Source organism: Channa argus, chromosome 6, assembly GCF_033026475.1.
Source record: "Channa argus isolate prfri chromosome 6, Channa argus male v1.0, whole genome shotgun sequence".
NCBI lineage: Eukaryota > Metazoa > Chordata > Actinopteri > Anabantiformes > Channidae > Channa > Channa argus.
The window spans coordinates 18,928,570-18,948,790 of record NC_090202.1 but is presented as its reverse complement, the minus strand read 5'-3'; the positions used below and the strand labels follow the sequence as shown (position 1 = coordinate 18,948,790).

The 20,221-nt window shown below is 38.7% G+C and overlaps 1 protein-coding gene across 2 annotated transcripts in view; it reads right to left on the bottom strand.

The window, feature by feature from the left end:
• Nucleotides 1–20,221, bottom strand: part of lsamp (limbic system associated membrane protein) — a 398,452-nt gene that overhangs the window by 24,313 nt on the left and 353,918 nt on the right. For both annotated transcript variants that reach the window (XM_067507389.1, XM_067507388.1), the window contains one exon: nt 10,058–10,183. In XM_067507389.1, the coding sequence (XP_067363490.1) occupies nt 10,058–10,183 (126 nt within the window). The remainder of the gene's footprint in view (nt 1–10,057; nt 10,184–20,221) is intronic.

Here is a 20,221-nt window from a genome sequence, read left to right as displayed (position 1 = left end):
CTTTCAGACAAGGTGACAGTACTGGGGAGACTTTCCTGAACCTGGTCTTGGAGCATGGCCGACAATACCGAGACTGGCGTAGGAGTGATGTCAAGGGCACTCAGCATCAAACCTCTAAAATGCTGTCCTGCCAAGCACAGTTATAAAAGGGTTATGACTTCAATATTCAGTCGGATCATATAGCAGAGGAGTGTGGGCTGCAGTCCAAATCAATTCATTTGGACAGATGTCTTTGTTGCAATGAAACTGCTGTGGTAGATTCATAGCTTACCATTTAAAGTTAGGTGACACCATTATCCAGAGCACCTTAAAGGTATACTGTGTTGTTCAAGGACACTGCAACAGTAAACATGACTGCTGATGGACAGGTTATAGGTGTGGTGGAGCTTAAACTGTTGAGATTTTGGTTACAGGACACTCTCTGCAGTCATTTGTCCAATCTGGTGCCAGGGTGCAGCATCGTAAACAAGTCAAGGCTTCTTTATGACTTGAATTTAAATCATCAGTGTCTTACTGCTTTCAGTGCAAGCTCCTCAAGAAAGCCAGATGTGTGTGTCTCTGCATGAGCAGAGCCGAGGTTCACTGTAGTTGTCCCCCCTGCAGCGCCCAAACTCTATTATACCAGAGAGGTGAGTGGATCTCAAATGCATAATTGAACATTAATTAACTACTGAAGTTACTATAAGTAATGATAAGAATGATTGCACATCTAATGAAACTGGCCATTTACATATTAAAACAATGTTCTTCCTATCCCCATCTCCTTCCTGTCTCCCTTTTCTTTGTTTCTCCCTTCCTACCCTGAGGATAGCATAACTTCCAACTGTTCCTTCCCTTTCCAGCGCTGCATGGGACCTCCTTGTGTCATGGAATTCCAGCGGCAGCCTGAGGGCATGTATTTTTCATACTTGTTTGACTTCTATTTTGGTGGTCGTAGAGGCATGCAGTGAAGTATTCCTTGCTTGACCAGAGGGTCCATTTCCCTCCTCATCATGCTCGACAGGGTGCCGCCATTCTCCCAGCCTCCCACTACCCGGAGCTTCAATCTTTGACCTTTAGCTACTATTCTAGGGGAGTAAAAAAAAAAAAAGGAAACAGAAGTGGACTCACGCTGAGAACCATCTAGCTAAAGAAATCAACATGTTCGCAGGTCTCAACACATGCATGTTGTTCAAACACTTTAGGCGTGTGAACTGTGCATTCACTCTCTCTTTCTGTCACACACATACTGTACTTCCCCTCACCTTTGTCTTTTATCTTGTTTCCTTCCTTCCATCCCACTGAATATCCTTTCACCTCTGCTCTCCTCCCCGTCCCTCCATGCTCTATTGATCATTCGCTTCACAAGTCCAGGCAATGAACTATTCTGTCAATATTTTCAGTAGCACCCACGCAGAGGCTGAACAAAAAGTGTTTTGATAAAAAGTACAAGACCTACAAGATAGCACACTTGCTACAGTATGCCCAGTGTCTCCCAGGTAAAATAGATGTCACATTGATTCTGCAGACAGAGTTATACACTATGTCCACCTCAGATCTTCAAAGCCTCCCTTACTGTTCTCAGTGACCATGGTCAAACGAACCTTTTTAATGAGACAGTCATGCCAGTCAGTATGTTCACCATCAAATTCTATATATACACTGCAGTGAAATGATAAAAAATATAGAAACAGATGCTCATGCTTACAGTTTTGCATATTTTCTTATTAAAGACACCTAGATGGGTCAGAGGGTCAAAAAGCGCAGCATAATAAGGTTTCCGTTACAGCGGCAGCTGCGGTGCTGCATGTGTGTCTGGACAGAAGGCGTTCATATCGTGTTAACATTAGATTAAGGTCAATCAGCTCAAACAAAGGAGATGCCTGTCCAAACGCTGATGTTACAGGCAACACACTTGGTTTTTCCTGTTTACGTGACAACACTAAGTTTTTTAATATCTTTAGATGGAATTTTTTAATTTTAGTGACCTAACACACATTTTGCATCTGAATGAAAGTTTAAAATGCATACTTGTGGACTGTAATGTCCTAAATGTAAAACATTTTGTACAGTATATATACAGTATATATTTTGGACCGTATACAGTATAGTATATTTACTCACCTGTCAATACTGTCAGCTTAACTGAGGTCCTGCTTCATCCAAATTTAGTAATTTTTAATACTAATTTATCACATCTATTTAGAGTTTTACAGGCAAAGCATAATTTTGTTATTTCTGTACATTTTCTTTAAGAATTTAGTTTGGTCAGTGTTTTAGCGACATGATATTGCTTCAGAAACAGATGTGGTTCTAATATATTCTAATGTATTCTCAGCACATCAACTGACAACTTACTTTGCACTGCTCTATATAGGGCTTTTCTACCTTGTCAGTGCACACAGTGCTTTACATTGCTTATCCTTGTTCTCACTGACACTCACACACCGATGTTGGAGCTGCTATGCAGCTATAGCCTGCACCCACCAGGAGCAACTAAGTTGGGGCTCAGTGTCTTGCTCAAAGACACCTTGACATGTGACAGGAGGAGTCAGAAATCAAAACCAACAACTATGGGAATGGTGCTCGACCTCCTGAATCACAGTCACCCAACCAGAACTACAAACCTGTATAACTGATAACCAATAACTTTACCTGACTTGCACCTTTGTTTCCAGTGTTACTCTATAGCCACTACAGCCTGCTGTATCTCAAGGCACTTACTAAAACTATCAACACTTTCCTTCCTGAAGACATTCCTGCAACATTACTGCAACTCAAGACAACTGCTATTCAAATGCACTCAAGATTCAATAAGTGCTTCTAAGAAAAGGTTAACATTTACTTTTACGTATACAGTTTTTGTGATTTTGTGCATTGCTCATTATCTGCCTTGCCAAAGCAAAAAGAAAAAGAAACCTTTAGGTCAATTGGTGCATGTACACTTTAATAATCACCTTGTTTGATTATTTGCACACAAAAGCTTGCATCCTTACTCCTAATAAAGTATGTCTAACCTTGTTGTCATCTTAGATCATGCTCAAAGGGCTGTAATATATACCAAGCCCCAGTATTCCTCATTTCATCTGATGGCTCACTGCAGTTTTGACACAGCGTGTCCAAACATCTCTACCTCACACCGGCTCTACCAGTGCATTATGAGACCACAGGAAAATTCATTCAATTCAGTCCCATAGCCCTTTACAAATATAGCTGAGCAATGTCTGAGTAACCTTCATGGCTTTGTGTCTCAATGACACATCGAAAATAATATCTTTGATGTAATTATGAGCACTGAAAGTGCATTTTGTTTATTTGTCTGTTCTGCATGCCATTTTGTCATTAAGAAACCTAACATGTCAGTTATAATCTAATTAGCTTTGTGATAACTGAGCGACAGAGGCAAAAATAACAGAAATAAGATTGTGCAGAGCTGAGAAGGAGCTGTTTCTGCTTGAATAGCCTTGTAGAAACAGATGACAGGCATAATCAGTGTGGGAACAATCAGAAACCCTGCTATTGACTATCTCATAAACAAATCCTAGCATGGAATACCAATGTAGACAGTCAGGTCGAAATGCTCAACTTCTGCAATGGAGGCATCATTTGTCACTCAGCTTATGTGAATTGTATGGGAATGATTCAAGCTTTACTTCTGAGCCCCTGAGAAAAGTAGTTACAGACAAAACTTTACAGCTAACATATTCTGGAGCCGACCTGTTACTGTCTGCAGGCTGATGACTTTCTGGGTTGTTATAGTTAGTTAATGTGGTTTGTTTTAGGTTCAAATTTGACAGTTTTACTAGTTAAAATAATTAATTGACAATGCATACAAAAACACACTGTATTGATAGTTTTGTCAAATAAAAAAGAAAGAGAATGAAATACTAAAATTTGAGAAGCTAAAAAAGGTTTAATAATGTCTTAGTTACATAGTTTTCAATTGACTGACATTGCAGCTCTAAATCTGACTACTTGGAGTGGATAAAATGATTTATTTCCTGTATAACTCTCAGAGCTTGCTCTAGTTTAAAAACTAGTGGTCACACAGTTTGATGGCATTTTATTTAGTGAAAGAAGAATGCTTTGTAAGACAAAGTACACTTTAGCTGACCAACCACAGCAGCGAGGAGGTGAGAGACTATGGCCCAGATTGCAACAATAAATACACCAACAATAGGATGGATTACAGCTGGGGCTGGTGTAACTCATCCTTTTAGAATGGTGCACATTTCCACTGGGGATTTTCAATATATGAGACAGTGTCAACATGTCTTGGTTTTTTGAACAGTAAGGCAGCGCTTGTTCTTCTATCAAGGCCATGCAAATGTGTTTTCTATAAGTAACTCAATTTAACAGACACTTCTTAGTTCTGAAGAGAATTTACCAGTTGAAAGATAAATAGTGTATCAGACCTACATCTCCAGGTAACTGATGTTAATTTGAAACGTTGTTGTTTCATGAGGCTAGAAAAGGACACTACTCAAATTTGTTGAAAGAAGTTTCCAACAATTTAAGTGGACACTTTCTGAATGAGGTGATTTTGTCAGGTTCCCTTCTTAATCCTGTGGTTTAGGGTTAGAATTATAAATGTGAATTAAGGAGAGCTTTAAATTATGCATGCAGTGGTCAGAGCTATAGTCTGAGAGAATAATGTATTCACTGGAGGGCTTCATAAGGACAGAAGCACTGGGAATGTGGCTATGCAATGAGTTTATCTCATTTCTATTTTGTAAGTCTGAGCGCCATTTAATTTCCACACATTCATGCACAGCAACATGTACATAAAGTCATCAATCTGAGTATGAATATGCATGTGGTTGTGTGAGGATGAGCTCCAGGCAGAGTTTTAACACTTGCATTGGTGACTCATACTCGATATGCAGTCTAGTCACAAATTTGACTTGACAGTTGGCGCCTGCCACAAGACTGCGATGCAGAACAAACCAGCAGATTAAGCTGAGTGTAATTAACCATTAGCACTAACCTTGAACTTAAGATACTGCTGTTCTGGATCTTGATGTTTTAAATGTGTATAAGCCTGTTACCTTTGTTAGTTAGTTTTTACATTACATGTTAATAGTGTCCTTTTTACATATAAGCAGGTGCCTGTTGCTAATTTGAAAGCAGTTTTAGTCATGATCGAGGGAAAGATGAATGCAGAAAAAATCCACAGACATCCTTGATATAAACCGGTTCCAGAGCACTCTCGACCTCAGACTGGGGCGACGGTTTATATATCAACAGGACAACAATCCTAAGCACACAGCCAAGATAACAAAGGAGTGGCTATGGAACAATTCTGTGGAGGTTCTTGAGTGGCCCAGCCAGAGCCCAGACTTGAGGCCGATTGAACATCTCCGGAGAGATCTGAAAATGGCTGTGCACCGACACTTACCCTCGAACCTGATGCAGCTTGAGAGGTACTGCAAAGAAGAATGGCAGGAATTGCCCAAAACTAGGTGTGCCAAGCTTGTAGCATCATATTCAAAAAGACTTGAGGGTGTAACTGGTGTTAAAGGTGCTTCAACAAAGTACTAAGCAAAGGTGGTGAATACTTATGTACATGTGATTTTATTATTTTTTTCTTTTTACTAAATTTGCAAAGATTTCAAATAAACTTCTTTCACATTGTCATTAAGGGGTATTGTTTGTAGAACTTTGAGGAAAATAATGAATTTAATTCATTTTGGCATAAGGCTGAAACATCCCAAAATGTGTGTGAATACTTACTACAGTATATACAATACTACAGTGTATACTCTCTAAACGCAGTGCCCACTACTGTACAGTACCTCAGTTTACTATTCATTCACCGGCATTGGATTTTAAGCTGTACATTTAATTTTATTATAGTTTTAGTCAACTGAGATACATTATTACCTAAATGAATAAAAAGATGATTTTTTTAGCCACTACGTCATAATATTCCTATGCACAGAATATCTAATTTAATAAACATACCCTTATTGCCTCTTGTTAATTTAAATGTGTCCATTTAATGCTTCTTCTCTGATTATACCCCTTGCCTGCAGGTGTTTGCTGCTTCATTCAAATATATAAGGAATACTTTGCTTGGAAATAATCAAAGTAGTGGTTGGTTCACTGCTTTACAGTATAAAAATATTGTATATGGAAACAGACACACTGTTAGGTTTGAACCCAAAGGGAGACTTGATCTTAATGCTACATCATTTATCCTTGATTCACTGAATAAAATACTTGAGTCTCGACTTGGACAAGCACTTTGTGACTCATGAACATCTGTGGTCCCAGCAAATAGTTGAGAGCCTCAGCAGCTGAGCGAAGCGGCATTTCCACACAGGCATATGAAAGCATGAAGCAGTAAGACCACAGGCTGCCAGATATCATTATCTCTCTCAGCAGTCCCCCACATGCTCTCGAACTGGGTTAGACTTATGGATTCTGGGGTGAAAGACACCCGCAAAACAACAAAAATAGCAACGGTGCCAGTCTTTGCAAATGGCGTAGAACACCCTCATCTCAGGAGACACATGAGCTTGTGTAGACTTATGGGATACAATCCTGCAAGGATGCTGACAGCATTTTCTTTTTAATCACACTGCTTCAGTTTCACCATTCACACTGTTTCACTAAAGAACAAAGACTAGTTAAAGGTGGTCTGCCCACTACTACTTCAGCAAAACACAGAGAAAGTAAAGAAGGACAGAAAAAAAAAACAACATATGGTGGGAATTGTACAGAGTGTGCAGAGGCGTAGTTACTAAGGGCAAATCTATTTAACTTAAAAAAAAATCTACTCTTGCTTTTTTTTACCTTCCATCCCTAAGTCTCTATTCATTTTCTTGGAACAAAAGATGTCTAAACGTACAAAGAAGCTTTAGCTACATCAACTTTGTGAGCCATCTGAACCTTGAGGGCTCCTCTTCAGAATTTCAGGAAGAAAATAAAAAGGAGCTTTCAGTTTTCAACACAGATCTGTAAAGCAGCCAGTCAGATCCATATGGCTTGCAGGATTAGGCTGAACAAATCACTCTCCTTTAATGTAAGCAGACAAAGGAGGGAAATCCACCTATCCAAGTTGTTCAGCTTCAAGGTGTGGGAAACAGATGTATTTGATGAAACATGTCTAGAGCACTGACAAACTGACGCAGTAATTGATAAAGACGCACAAACAAAACGGGTTTCAATCAGAGCAAAGCTGTTATCAAAATGAACTGTTGTCAACATCTCCATTCATCACACTACAAGCTTAACAGTGGTTGGAGACAATCATTTTCTCTGTGAAACTGGATTAAATCCCAAACTTACAGTTTGACTACTTCAGTATCTGAGTAACAAACAAGTACAACAAAATGTAAAAAAGTACAAACATCAAAACATTTATATTAAATGAAACCCCCAAACTTTTATTTTATTTTTTTCAAAGGCATTTTCTGCACAGCGTTACAGTCTTTACTACTGCTTCTTGTATGTATGACTTAAGTGTTTTGACATCTTCAGAAAGGTGATAACATATACTGCATTATTCAGTTGCCCACATTTATTTTATTTGTGGATTATGGGCTTCACAGTTGGTAAGGATATTTCTAAATGCACTGATATATTGTTATACCTCTCTCCAACTTCATGAAAGTTTACCAATTTAATTTTGAGCTCTTCTGAAAGCTGTTTTTGTAATCCGATTGTTTTGTTGCTTTCAGCATAGTGCTTGAGACTATCCTCAGAGACCTATACTGTATTTAACACACCTGGTGCCACTCAAGAATTAGGTGTTGACAGTAAAGATCAGACACAGTTTTACATATTCAAGTTTATTACGTCACCCGGTTCAACGAGGTCCACCTCAGGTGTTGGTGAGAAGTGGGCTACTGGAACAAGAACAAGACATTCATGGACAACAGATGAGAATAGGGAGTTACTGTAATGCTGCTATACAAGTAACCCTAGCGAGAGGGGTTACATGCGGAGGATGTGGAACCTATGGATACTTTGAAACCCAACATCTAGACTAAGACCCAAACAACTAGTAGCTCAGTGTTCTAATATCCGCAAGAAATACCTGCTTTCATAACAAGAGATGGACGAGGTACAACACAAATGCTACGGCAAAGGGGAGCCAGGACGACAGATCAGGGGGAAGATATCAACAATACCCCCACATTTGGTGATTCGGTTCCAAGCCCCAATAACAATAGACAAGCTTAATGCAAGAGCAGCTGAGCTGAGATTGAAGATCATGGCCAAGATGGACCCCAGGAACCTCCATGGTCAGTTAGCAAGAATAGATACAGTACCTTCTGACAGTCTACTAAAGGAAGTGAAAGCAGCACTACGAACAATCCCAACTACGGCCATCACTGAGACCAACAAGCTTATATACATACCATAATCATCGTTGCCATGCTTGGCCTGGCTAACCAGCTGAAGAGGTACCCCAGAGTAGTTCAAACCAGGAGAATAAACAGGATGTTCTCCACTGAGCCATCGAAGCTGTGCTCCCAGTGGCAGGCCAATAACATGAGAGCAGACCCACCAAGGCGGGAGACTGAGAGGACTGGAAAGGAATATGGGAAGAAAGAGGCCTTGCATAACAGCAATGGCCAGTGGTTCCACCACAGGACCACAGGACCCTTTCTGAACCAGACCCAGTAACAATTACAAGAGCCCAGAAAGAAATTGGTAGTAACACCAGAGGAGTAAAGCACCAGCTTTAGTTAAAGCAGTCACTCAGGACTGCAAGACCAGGCATACCAACCTGTGCACTGCCTGAACTGACTAGAAAGCATATGACTCAATGCCTCACACATAGAGGTGTGAACCCCCTCAGCCCAATCATCACCAAGAGTTGTTACGGATATCAACTATGGAATGGAGTGACCACCAGCCATCTCCTCTACATGGATAACATCAGACTTGTATGCCAGGAGGGAACGAGACCTCAACTCACTGATCCATACCACAAACATATACAGCAAGGACATTAGGATCTCATTCACACTGGATAAGTTTGGTCCTTTGGTAACAAAGAGAGGGAAGGTAGTCAGAACTGAGGGGATTGTACTAGAAAGCAAGATAGCAGATGTTGAGGATAGCTACACATACCTTAGGATCCCACTGGCAAATGGTAACCATGAAAAGGTCACAAGGAAAGCAGGTACTAGCAACTACCTACAAAGAGTAAGGCAAGTCCTGAGAAGGCAACTGAATTGGAAGATTAAAGTCCAGGTTATTAACATCTATGCCCTCTCGGTCATCAGGTACCCCGCTGGCATAATAAGCTGGCCAAAAGAGGAAATAGAGGCCACTAACATAAAGACAAGGAAGCTCCTTACAATGCATGGAGGGTTTCACCCCAAATCCAGTATCCTTAGACTCTACACCTAATGAAAGGAAGGAGGCAGAGAATTAGTGAGCGATGCAGCTACTATCTAGGATGAAACAACCATGATCCATCAATACATCAGAAGGATGGTCCAATGTGAGGACAGGCTTAGTGAATACCTCAGGCAGCAGAAACCAGAGGGGCAAGTGAAAGAAGAGCAGGAATCCTCATGGAAGGATGTAGCAATCCCAAGCAATAGCAACATCAGGAAAAAGGAACACAACAAGCTCGAGAAATACCAAAGGGTTGAAAGAGGAGTTAGAAAAGATTTGGAAGGTGAAGGTACAAGTGGTACCTGTCGTAATAGGAACACTGGGGGCTGTGACCTACAAACTGGGAGAGTGGCTCCAGCAGATTCCAGGTGCAACATCTGAGATCTCTGTGCAGAAGTTTGCAGTCCTAGGAACAACTAAGATACTGCACAGGAGCCTCAAGCTCGAGGAGCCTGTCTCACTCTCTCTCTCTCTCTCTCTCTCTCTCTCTCTCTCTCTCTCTCTCTCTCTATATATATATATATATATATATATATATATATAAAACTAGAAACTACAGTACCTATAGCATTCGGTGGTGCTAATGTTTAATGAGAGTTTATTTTTTTCAGGTCACACAACAAACTTGGGCTTTCAGTTATAATAGAATCTGACACACTGCTGGCCAAACAAGCAAACTGTCACACATGATAATTAATATTGGTGGGATAATTCTTACCTGAGGGGTTGAGCAGCCGCCAGGTGATGACAGGGTCCGGCCTGCCATTGGCCAAACAACTGAGCGTCACGTTGCTTCCCTCATTCACTATAATGTCTTCTGACACCTTGTAGATGTTAGCTGGAACTGGAGACACAAGAAAAAATTGTATCAAGGATAATGAAATTGCTATGGTTAATTAATATGAAGGCTCCGGACTTATTGAGAGGTTTTAAACTGTAGAAATATACACCTGTTCTTTTAGTTTTTTTTGTGTGTCTTGAATAAAAGCTGCTCACATCAGCTTCTTACTCCCATAGCAGCCTTTTACCTTATCTCCATTGACACTATTTCCTATAAACAAAAGTAAATGCAAACTCAGGCTAACCTTGATTCTCTCAGTTGAAGAAAAAAAAGTTTAAAAACGCTTTAGAGAACCTTCTCTCTTACTATAACCCTCAGAGGTACTTACTGTAAACTTTCTCAACCCAGGATCCAAATAAGCAATTTAATCTCCTGCTCCGGGACCTGAGCTCATGAAAACAGATTGCTTCTCTTGTCATATGAGGACTCGCTAGACGCTTGGCACTGATTCTAACTTTAGACTCACACTTTTAGAAAGGTAGACTTTAAAACACAACTAAAAATGCAAAAGTAAAATCAAGTAGCTTTTAATGTGTGTGATTCTGTATGTAACACTAATCTTCAAAGTAATACAGAGCTATGTCATCATGTTGCAGCATTTAATGATCATGCTGTCTTACGATCACCATCTAGTTCTCATTTCTACTGCTCTTACTCCCACACAAAAGAGCACAGAGAGAGGGAGAGGAAGAGAAAAACTTAAAAAATAAAAGATGAATTAAAAGGTATTCTGAGTGTGAACACTATGCTACCTGTGCTCTCAAGGTCTGCAACATGAGCAAAATTAAAGATGAAACAGGAGAGGATTTTATATCCAAACATGGAGCCTAAAAGACCCATGTGTTGCCAAAACGGACAAAACATGATTACTCAGAATTGAAGATAACATCAATAAAACTGGTTACCATTAAAAAAAAACCTGCGTTGCTATAATAACTGGGACACTAATGAGTTTTTTCAAAAGAATATTTTCAAGTAGAGTTAAAAAAAAATTTAAATTCGAATAAAGAATAGTAAAAAAAACCTCGAGTCATCGGGTCTCGGCCAACAAATGTTAATAATATTATTTAGAAACACCTAATAAATGTTATAATCATTACTAGAGTAATTGTTACATATTCCTAACCATTTATTGTGTTTGAAGTTACAACCTGTTCAGTGACACTGTGTTAGGTAAAACTATAGCAGCAGCTTGTGGTTAATGGTACATGTGGTTTTAGTAGGATTAGTGGTTACCAGAAGTTGTACTCTGCTGCTCTGGAAACAGACAGAACACAAACCGAACAACAGTGTTTTCGGGGAGTGGGGAAGCATGTTTCAGTAAAGTAAAATAAAAATAGAAAAAAAAAATTAATAAAAAATAAGAGCAAAAAAAATAAGAGCAATAAAGCCAATAAAGGTGAGGTAGTGCAGTTCTGAATAAAGGCAATAAATAACTCTTGATAACTCGAGTGATAACTCGTCCTCTAAAATGTTTTTAGTGACGTACTGTAGCTTGAATGGAGTAAAAGATGAATTGCTTGATTGAAGGTTTGTTCTTACACTTCCTCAATGTTTTTATTAGCTTTGATACTGTGGCAAGGACATACTTTCTGTCAGTTACTGCCACAAATTTACACATTTACTGCAATCAATGTTCATACTTGACACCATTGCACTTTAAATTAACTTTTATTTTTAAACTTTAGTTTATTTTTCTGAAAACTACAAATGCAATGCATCCCTTGAATGTAAGTTTCATGGACATTTAAATATATATATATGTATATATAAATATATTATTTTTAGATGCAGGTTGGTCTGAAAAATATATAAAAACATCAAATTTGACCCAAAATTTACAGTATGGTTAGCACATGCATCCCACTAAAGACATGCGATGTGATCTAATAAAGTTTAGATTTTCTCCACATTTTGCTTTGTGTGTCTCAAGAGCAATCCCACCAAATGCAGCAAGACCTGTCATCTACTTTTGACCTTTATTAATTCATTGACTTGGCATTATATCAAACACATTCATGGCCTTGTCAGTCAAAGTTAATTTATAAATAATTTACAAATACCCGTGTCCTTAAAGTAGACAAGATGGAGATAAACAGCTTGCTAAATCACGTGCCTTATTCTGTTCCTGTGAATGAATAAACGTGAACATGACAGTTTCCTGAACTAACCAGGAGAGTAATCCTGCTTTAAAAGCCACATGAGGTGTTGCAAACTGTTTTCACGGTCTTTAACAACTGCAGTTCATGGTCTGTTATTTAATGCTTTTAGTATAGTAATTACTATTTACCTTCAACTACAAATCATAAATTCATTACTATATGTAAGGCCAAGAAGTAAAGAAAATGTGTTGTTAAAGCATAAATACACACAATCTGACATGTTGATTAGTTGTTAGCAAATATTGGGGCAGCTGGCATTCGTCCACGGACCACAGGCTTAGTGGTTCAACTAAAGGTCCCTCCTGGGTATGTGTCATTGGGCAAAATAAAGAACCCCAAACTGATCTTGGTGGGTCCGGTGAGCACCTTGCATGGTAACCACCACCATTGGTGTGTGAGTGTGTGTGTGTGTGTGTTGAATGGATGAATGAGAAGCAACTTTGGTTTAAGGTTTAAGGTAAATTTATTATCGCCAAGGGGCATATGGTTTTACAGCGAGCAGCACAAATAACATCAAACAATACACACATGAACATAAGTATTAAATAAGTATTTAATTGTCATTGATCAAACATGATCATTTCTTCCCTTATGGGGTAGGGGTCAAATGAGCCAAGGTTGATTGAGCTTTCTTCAGAGACCTGAACTTATACAGGTTAGGAAGGTCATTCATGGCTGTGCCAGCCAAATTTTGCTGCACACTTTCACAATACCCTATAACTGTTTCTTTCTGTTTAACAGACAATGAGCCATGTCAGCACATAAAAAGGAAACGTAAGAGCAATTTCTATAAAATAAGAATAAAACATTTTCATAAAAGTGGTGTCAAAATTAAAACTGCAAAGCTTTCGATAAAAGCACACGCCCTGGTGTGCTTTTTCACACATAGTATCCACCTGGGGCTCAAAAGACAAATTACTGTCAACCACAGTGCCCAGATACTCGTACTGCTGTACCAGTTAACAGCCTGGTTGTCCAATACAACAGAAGAGATGGCAGTGGAAGAGGTCAATGCACATCTCTATTGTTTTAGCCACATTAATACTTAAAAAGGAACATTTACACCACTCAATAAAATCTCGAACCACATGGCCATGATCAGAGTCATCCTGAGAAGAGATACAATAACTATGTCATTAGCAAATTTAATGATGTGGCAGCCATCATAGTGGCTTTGGCATTCATTTGTGTATAGAACAAATAAAAGTAGACACTTTACAATTTACAGCAAGTTTACAATTTTTGTCTTAATATGTGTACTTGGCAACTTTCCGCTCCTGCTTGACCTGTTTTGAGGGCTCCTTGTGCAGCGTCATATCACCCTGATAAAAACAAATGTTCTTCTAGTTGATTACATTTTTTTAAGATTTGGAAACACAGGGTTTATTATTAGAATAAATGGATATAGGTTTCCTGGGGATAATCATTCCCTCACAAAAGGAGATATAGGCAGACACTGTTTCTGTCAGTTCGTTTAAATCTGCACATGCATTTATGTCCCAGTCAGCAGGAAAGAAATAGTCCTGGAGACGCTGAGTGGCCTTCCTAGTCCAAGCCGGAACTAACTGTTGTACTGGCTGATCCCTCTTCAAGACTGGCTTAAAAGATGGAACAAGATAAACAACGTTGTGATCTGACATACCAAGTGGGGTTCTACTGTGGGATTTATAAGCCCCCTTAAGTGTCCCAAAACACAAATCAAGATGGACAGGTCAGGTCTCATATTGGTAAAAATTACCCAAAGTTTTCCTTGGTTCACAATGAATAAAATCACAGATGATTAGGATCAGTGCATCGGACCTTGTTCCAGGTTCCCATCAGCTATTAAACCAATCACCAACAACTAGCTGAACACAGAGTGTCAAAAATTGGCCAGTGCACAGTCTACGATGACTTAGTAGTGGGGAACGCAGGTTTTTGAAATATCTTCCCCAGTGAGCATGAATCTGACTTAAGGCTGGCTACTGTCTGAGGTTCTCAGAAATACATTTCAGGGCATTGTATAATACAGTGGCGCATTGCATCCACCAAACATTTTTTTTAGACCTTATCTCATAAATACAGATCTTGTAAGTACGGGTAACAGATCTCGTATTTACGAGTTATGTTTATTGTAATTAAGAGATTAAAAAGGCTAGAAAGAGAGCTTCAATTTGCAGAATTATCGATCGACAGTTTTGTTTTATTATAGAGTTTTGGAAGTATTAAAACTATCACAAAACTACTTAGGTGGGTTCTGAAACGTTCTCATACTTATGAGATCCATAAGTCCCGTATCTCTTAATTATGAGAAGCATAACTCAGAATCACGTAATTATGACATAAGGTGTCTAATTTTTTTCTTTGGTGAATGCAATGCGCCATCGTAGTATAAAGCTGAGAAGGTTTGATATTAACAATGAGGTCTGTACCTCATTGAGTGTGTAACGTCAGAGTAAGAAGGGGGCTTTATTCTCACCAGTGAGCATTTAGACCAGGTGTACCCACACGTTTTTGGCTTGTGAGCTACTTATAAAATGTCAAAATGATCTACCTACTATAATAATACAAAACATATATTTATTGATGAATATATAGAAAATTCTTTATATGCACAATATATGTTGGTGTAGCTTACATAACTACATGATATTTTGCAATACAACTCGACTCAATTTTCTTTCCATTACCGTACTCTGATTACTTGTACTGAATAGAATCAGCTAGCGATGCATTGTCCAGACAGTAGCTGCTGATAGCAAGCCTCAAGCTGACATTTTGGTTCCTTCACCCTTCTTCTCAGTTCGCTTTTCGGAGGGATGTCAGTGTCGTAATTTTTATGAACAGTCCGAAAATGCCTCTCCACTTTTCCCTTCCTTGGTATAGCGATGACAAACTGCCAGATGAGGCAAACGCACTTCAAAAATGACATAGCGAAACAAAGTCCAACTCCCACTCCGTATGGAAGTGGTAAGTTTTTGACTTCTTACTTTCTTCAGCTCCCCCACTAATTTTTATACCCTTGTACCTGGTGCTGTTGTAGGCATGCGCATGCGCGGTGAGCCATGTGTTACAAAAGGTCAGATGTCAGACTGGCTGCCCTGTACGTCAATCAAGTGACAAATTTCATATTGAAGACGGATGATGGGCTGACGTCTACTTTGTTAATTCCATGCGATCTACCCACACTACCTGCATTAGGCACCCCTGATGTAGACTATACATTGTACATATGCATTGTGAATTTAGGAAGCTGATATATATCAAAATGCATCAGGCTACAGGCTCTACATATTAGTTTGACCCTTATTAAAAAATCCAAGGTGGAAAACCCTATTGGTTACCTGCTTAAAGCACAATCAGCAGCAAAAAGTTTGCGTGGAAAATTACAGACTCTGCCACCTATTGACAACTGGTGTCAATTTGTCCATAAACAGGGCACTTAAACTCCAACTGCTCCATTAAAGTTACTCAGTGGCCCTGCAGTAAAGAATTCACTACAGCCGTACTCCTGTTGTGGATGTTATTCATGGCAGCATGTGCTGTGGCTTCCTCTTGCAGTGAAACATGTTTCGAGTTTCACACCTTTAATTTTGGTGACACTGCTTTAAAGATTTACTGTGTTAGCTTTGCTGACTCTATACCTACCAAAAACACATGGAAAATCTATAGTTAAAGCATTTTAGAGTGCCAGGCTGAAGACACATTTGTGAAAACTACATCATGTGGGAATTCATATGCTATTTAAATCTAATAGAGGTTGCTGTGTTGAATTGAAATAAAGCTGTCCCATTTCTCTGTATCGACCATGTTTTCCAAGAAACAATATTCCACTATTTGTCTCTTTCAGATTGTTTCTTCAGCAAGGTTATTATTGAAGCTTTGGCTCTGAACAACATCACTAACAGCCTCCCCTGAACTAACGTCTCTCTCTCTCTGTTTCTCTCTCTCTCTCTCTCTCTCTCACCCCTCCATTCACTAAGACACACACACACACACACACACACAAACACACACATACACACACACACTCACACACACTCATACACACAACATCCCCAAGTAACCCATCTCTGTAATACCAACTGACAAGACAGTCACAATTGTGCCAAACTGCATTTTAAATGAAGTCATACAGAGTTATTGCTGTAGTCAAATGACCAGGGCAAAATGAAGATGTGTTTTCCAGATATGAGGAGATGGAATATGGGGTTGCCGGGGCGGAGGAACTTGATTTAGGTGACAAAGAATCCAATTGGCTTTTTTTCCTCCACCTCAAAAAAACAAACAAAAACAACCAAAGACGAGTGGGGAGGGAAAGTTGATTTGTAGGATGTGTGAGCAGAGAATTAATCCTAGGAAAGATAGATAAAAATGGATCTTGTAGAAAGCAACTGCTCATACTCTGATAACCCTGCCACCTCTACAAATGCGAAGGGCGACAACTGGAAAGATGGACAAAGAAGTGGAAAAGGAGAGAAGGACAAGACAGAAAGACAACAGTGAATGAAAGTAGTGTGAATGACATTTCTCAATGTCCAGATAGTGCCTGGTGTCCAGCTGTCGGCAGTGAAAAGGAGAGAGGGAGAAGGAAGGACTGAACTGTATTCTTAGTCATAGGTCAATCTTGAAAGAACAATGCTGAAAAGGGCAGCTCTTTGAAAATCACTTTACCTCTGCAAGTGCAGACTGGATGAATTCCATAGAGATACACAGCACTCACCACTAATGTTTTTCCTTTGGCTTGGTTTGGGTGAATAATGGCATTGAAACAGACATTATGTTATTGATACATTTAATACCATGTTGTGTACACATACAGTACAAAAAGTGCACACTGTCTTCCAGACACACTTGCCTCTTATATTGTAGATGGGTTTTTAAGTTATTTTACTTATTTCAATCTAAAATTTTCAGACCCATATCACAAGCTACAGGAGCATTTTCCTCTCCACATTTGGCAGCACCACTCCAAACCCAACAAAATGAAAAAGAAAAACATGGTTTCCACAGCTAATGATCTCCTATTTGGTTTTCCAATTCATCATACATAAAACATCTCTAATAAAAATGCTATAAATACAGTGACCTTCCATTCAACTCTAATTTCAAACTTCAAAAGAAGAAAGGAAATACAGAGTGAAAGACAGAATGAGCAGAGAGAGCTAGAGTAATTAAGGGGGGATGTGTTTGTGCTTGTAGCTTGTGCATTAACTGTGCGCCCTGAGTAGAGGAGAGGGAAACAGTGCCACAGGCAGTTCCACGGTCCATGTGACAAGTTATTCACCACAGGGAGGAATGGACAGTGACAAAAGGACTATACTACATCTTTCCATGATTTCAACTCAATCTCCTTTCCTTGCTGGCTACATGCACTTTTTTTACACACACACACACACACACACGCACACACACACACACACACAAAATAAGTTAATAATCTTCAAACTAATTTAATAGAAATCAACTCAGAGAACATTTTTGTGTGTGGCTGCAGTTGCATGCGACATTGTCATGGAGCGACATAGGAATGAGTCCTAAAACCAAGAAATCAGTTTGCCTTTTTGCACTTTCGGTTTCCTCAACCTGAACTTATCGTTTTGTTGTTTGTTTGTTTTTGATAGGTTTTTGGTTAAATGCATAAAATAAGGTCTGTGGTTAACACATGATTAGGAGCTAAGTCTGCTAAATTTGTTTTGAATCCAGTCAGTGTATTCTGCAAATTCATGGGGTCTATAGGCAGACAGAAGTATTGCAACCTTTAATTTGAGCTGCCTTTACGTAGTGCGTAGTTCATGCAAGGCTGTAGCACCTTAGTTTGTTGTATTAGTCTACTCGGGTTTTGTTAGCTTTCTGTCTAGCTATGCATATGGATGCATTTGAGAGCGGAATAAAATCAGTTTAAAAAAATAGAAGTTAAGTAGTGGTGATGCTGAAATCAGGTAACTATAGTGTTTTTATAGTGTATTTAATTTATCTTTTGAAGCGATTGAACTTCAAAAATCTAAAATGTGGTGTTGAAGATTATATGAGTACTGTAAGTATAATAAACTTCTATTTGTCATGGAGAATTTTTAAAATAATCCAAATGCCAGGGGAGCTATTCAATTGGCTGTTTGTTAAGGGAACCAGGGAGATCCGAACCTCTCAGCTGGCCCATTTGTCATCCCTACAAAACTATAAGACAGTGTTGACTTACACACTAGAGAACCTGTTGTGATTTAAATAGGAGAATTGTGCATTTACCTTCAGGTATCTGTAAAGAATGATTAATTTCAGAAAAAAGACTTGCAGGCAAACCACATAATGGGTAAATCTATTTATTTTTAGTAATTTAGAGAACAAATTACAGTATTAAATCACTGTGTTTTACAGTTTCTTCTGCTATGCTTATTAGTTTCACTAAACTTATAGAAGTCCTGAAGTAGTTTCACTAAACTAATAGGCACTATTAACTCTAAACTTGTCTTGTATTTGTCCTTTTGATGTCCAGTCCCACTGATTTGGTCATATGGTTTCATACATACAGCTCTTGTGGGTAATGTCTGGATAAGTTCAGGGTTATTGTATGTCTGAAAACAGTTTAGAAATTGTGTCTATTGGAGAGAAATACAACACTATATGATTTACATCCAAAGCTGTTCTGTTCAGCACCGGTGAAAGACAAAGCCATTATAGTCTCAATAGAACAAAAGTAGAGAGAAGATGATGCATTTATAAATGGAGCTGAAAGAGTGTGAATGTACTGAGACTGAGACTGCATAAAAACCAGGGTCTCTCCTCTTCAAGAAGACAATACAGCAGTTCAAAAATAGTTTGGAAGCAAACAGATCAACCACAGGATAAACAAGATGCATGTTTTGAAATCTGTCTCTACCTGTTCATCATTCTTTAAGGGTAATTTAAATGCTAATAATGAAGTGCTGGTGATGCAAACTTTATATGTAATCAGTGTAACAGAAAAAAGGTCACAAAAATGGTCCATGGTCACAACGTTTTTCTGAAGTTACAAAAAGGAAATATGACAACAGGACAAAGATATGGTGAGTGGATCTGACAGCCAAGTGAATCTGTTGCAGCTGATGTATAGACAACAAACACTTTTGATTACACCTGCAGTTTTCATTACCAGTAATCATTTCTTGTCTGCCACTTGACCTGTACACTATCTGGGGATTCTCACATACAGTAACTTCCTATGAACATAGAGCTTATCAGTCTACAGCTGAATCTTTTTGTTACTTTGGTTTAATTTCATCATTATTGAGTTGAGCAGTTTACATCTATTTAGAATCTTCCTGTACATGGTAACTATGGTAACATTAAAGTATTTAAAATATTGTGTCTATGAATGTTTTAGGTTAGGCAACTATAACAAAAATAAATGGCTGGGGAATGTAATGTAGGTTATATAAAATTAACCTAATGTCAGTCAGCGTAAAAAAATAAATAAATTCTAAATTCAAGCATCCACTATAAAGAAATCCATTGGTATGTATCTTCCATGAAAACATGATCATGAACAATGAACAATGGCAAATCCCACCTGCTACACATCTGCTCCTGCACCAACATGCTGATTACAGCAGAAATGTCGTCAGTTTGCCTTATATGGTAAACCACATCAACAAACAAACAAACAAATACACACACACAAAGATGTTAAGGTAATGCTAAATTAAGTTCAGTACAAGAAGTTTAATTTGGTACTTTCATACCTGTCTTGTCCAGTTTAACAAAATACACAAGGGAGATGATTAATGAGCTGAGCACTGTAGTCACTATGAAAATGGTCTACACTGAAGGTCACAGACAAAATAAATAAATAAAAAAGTCATCATCCCTGATTATCGACTACAGAGGAGACTGGAACAACACTCACAACAACAGAACTTTTCTA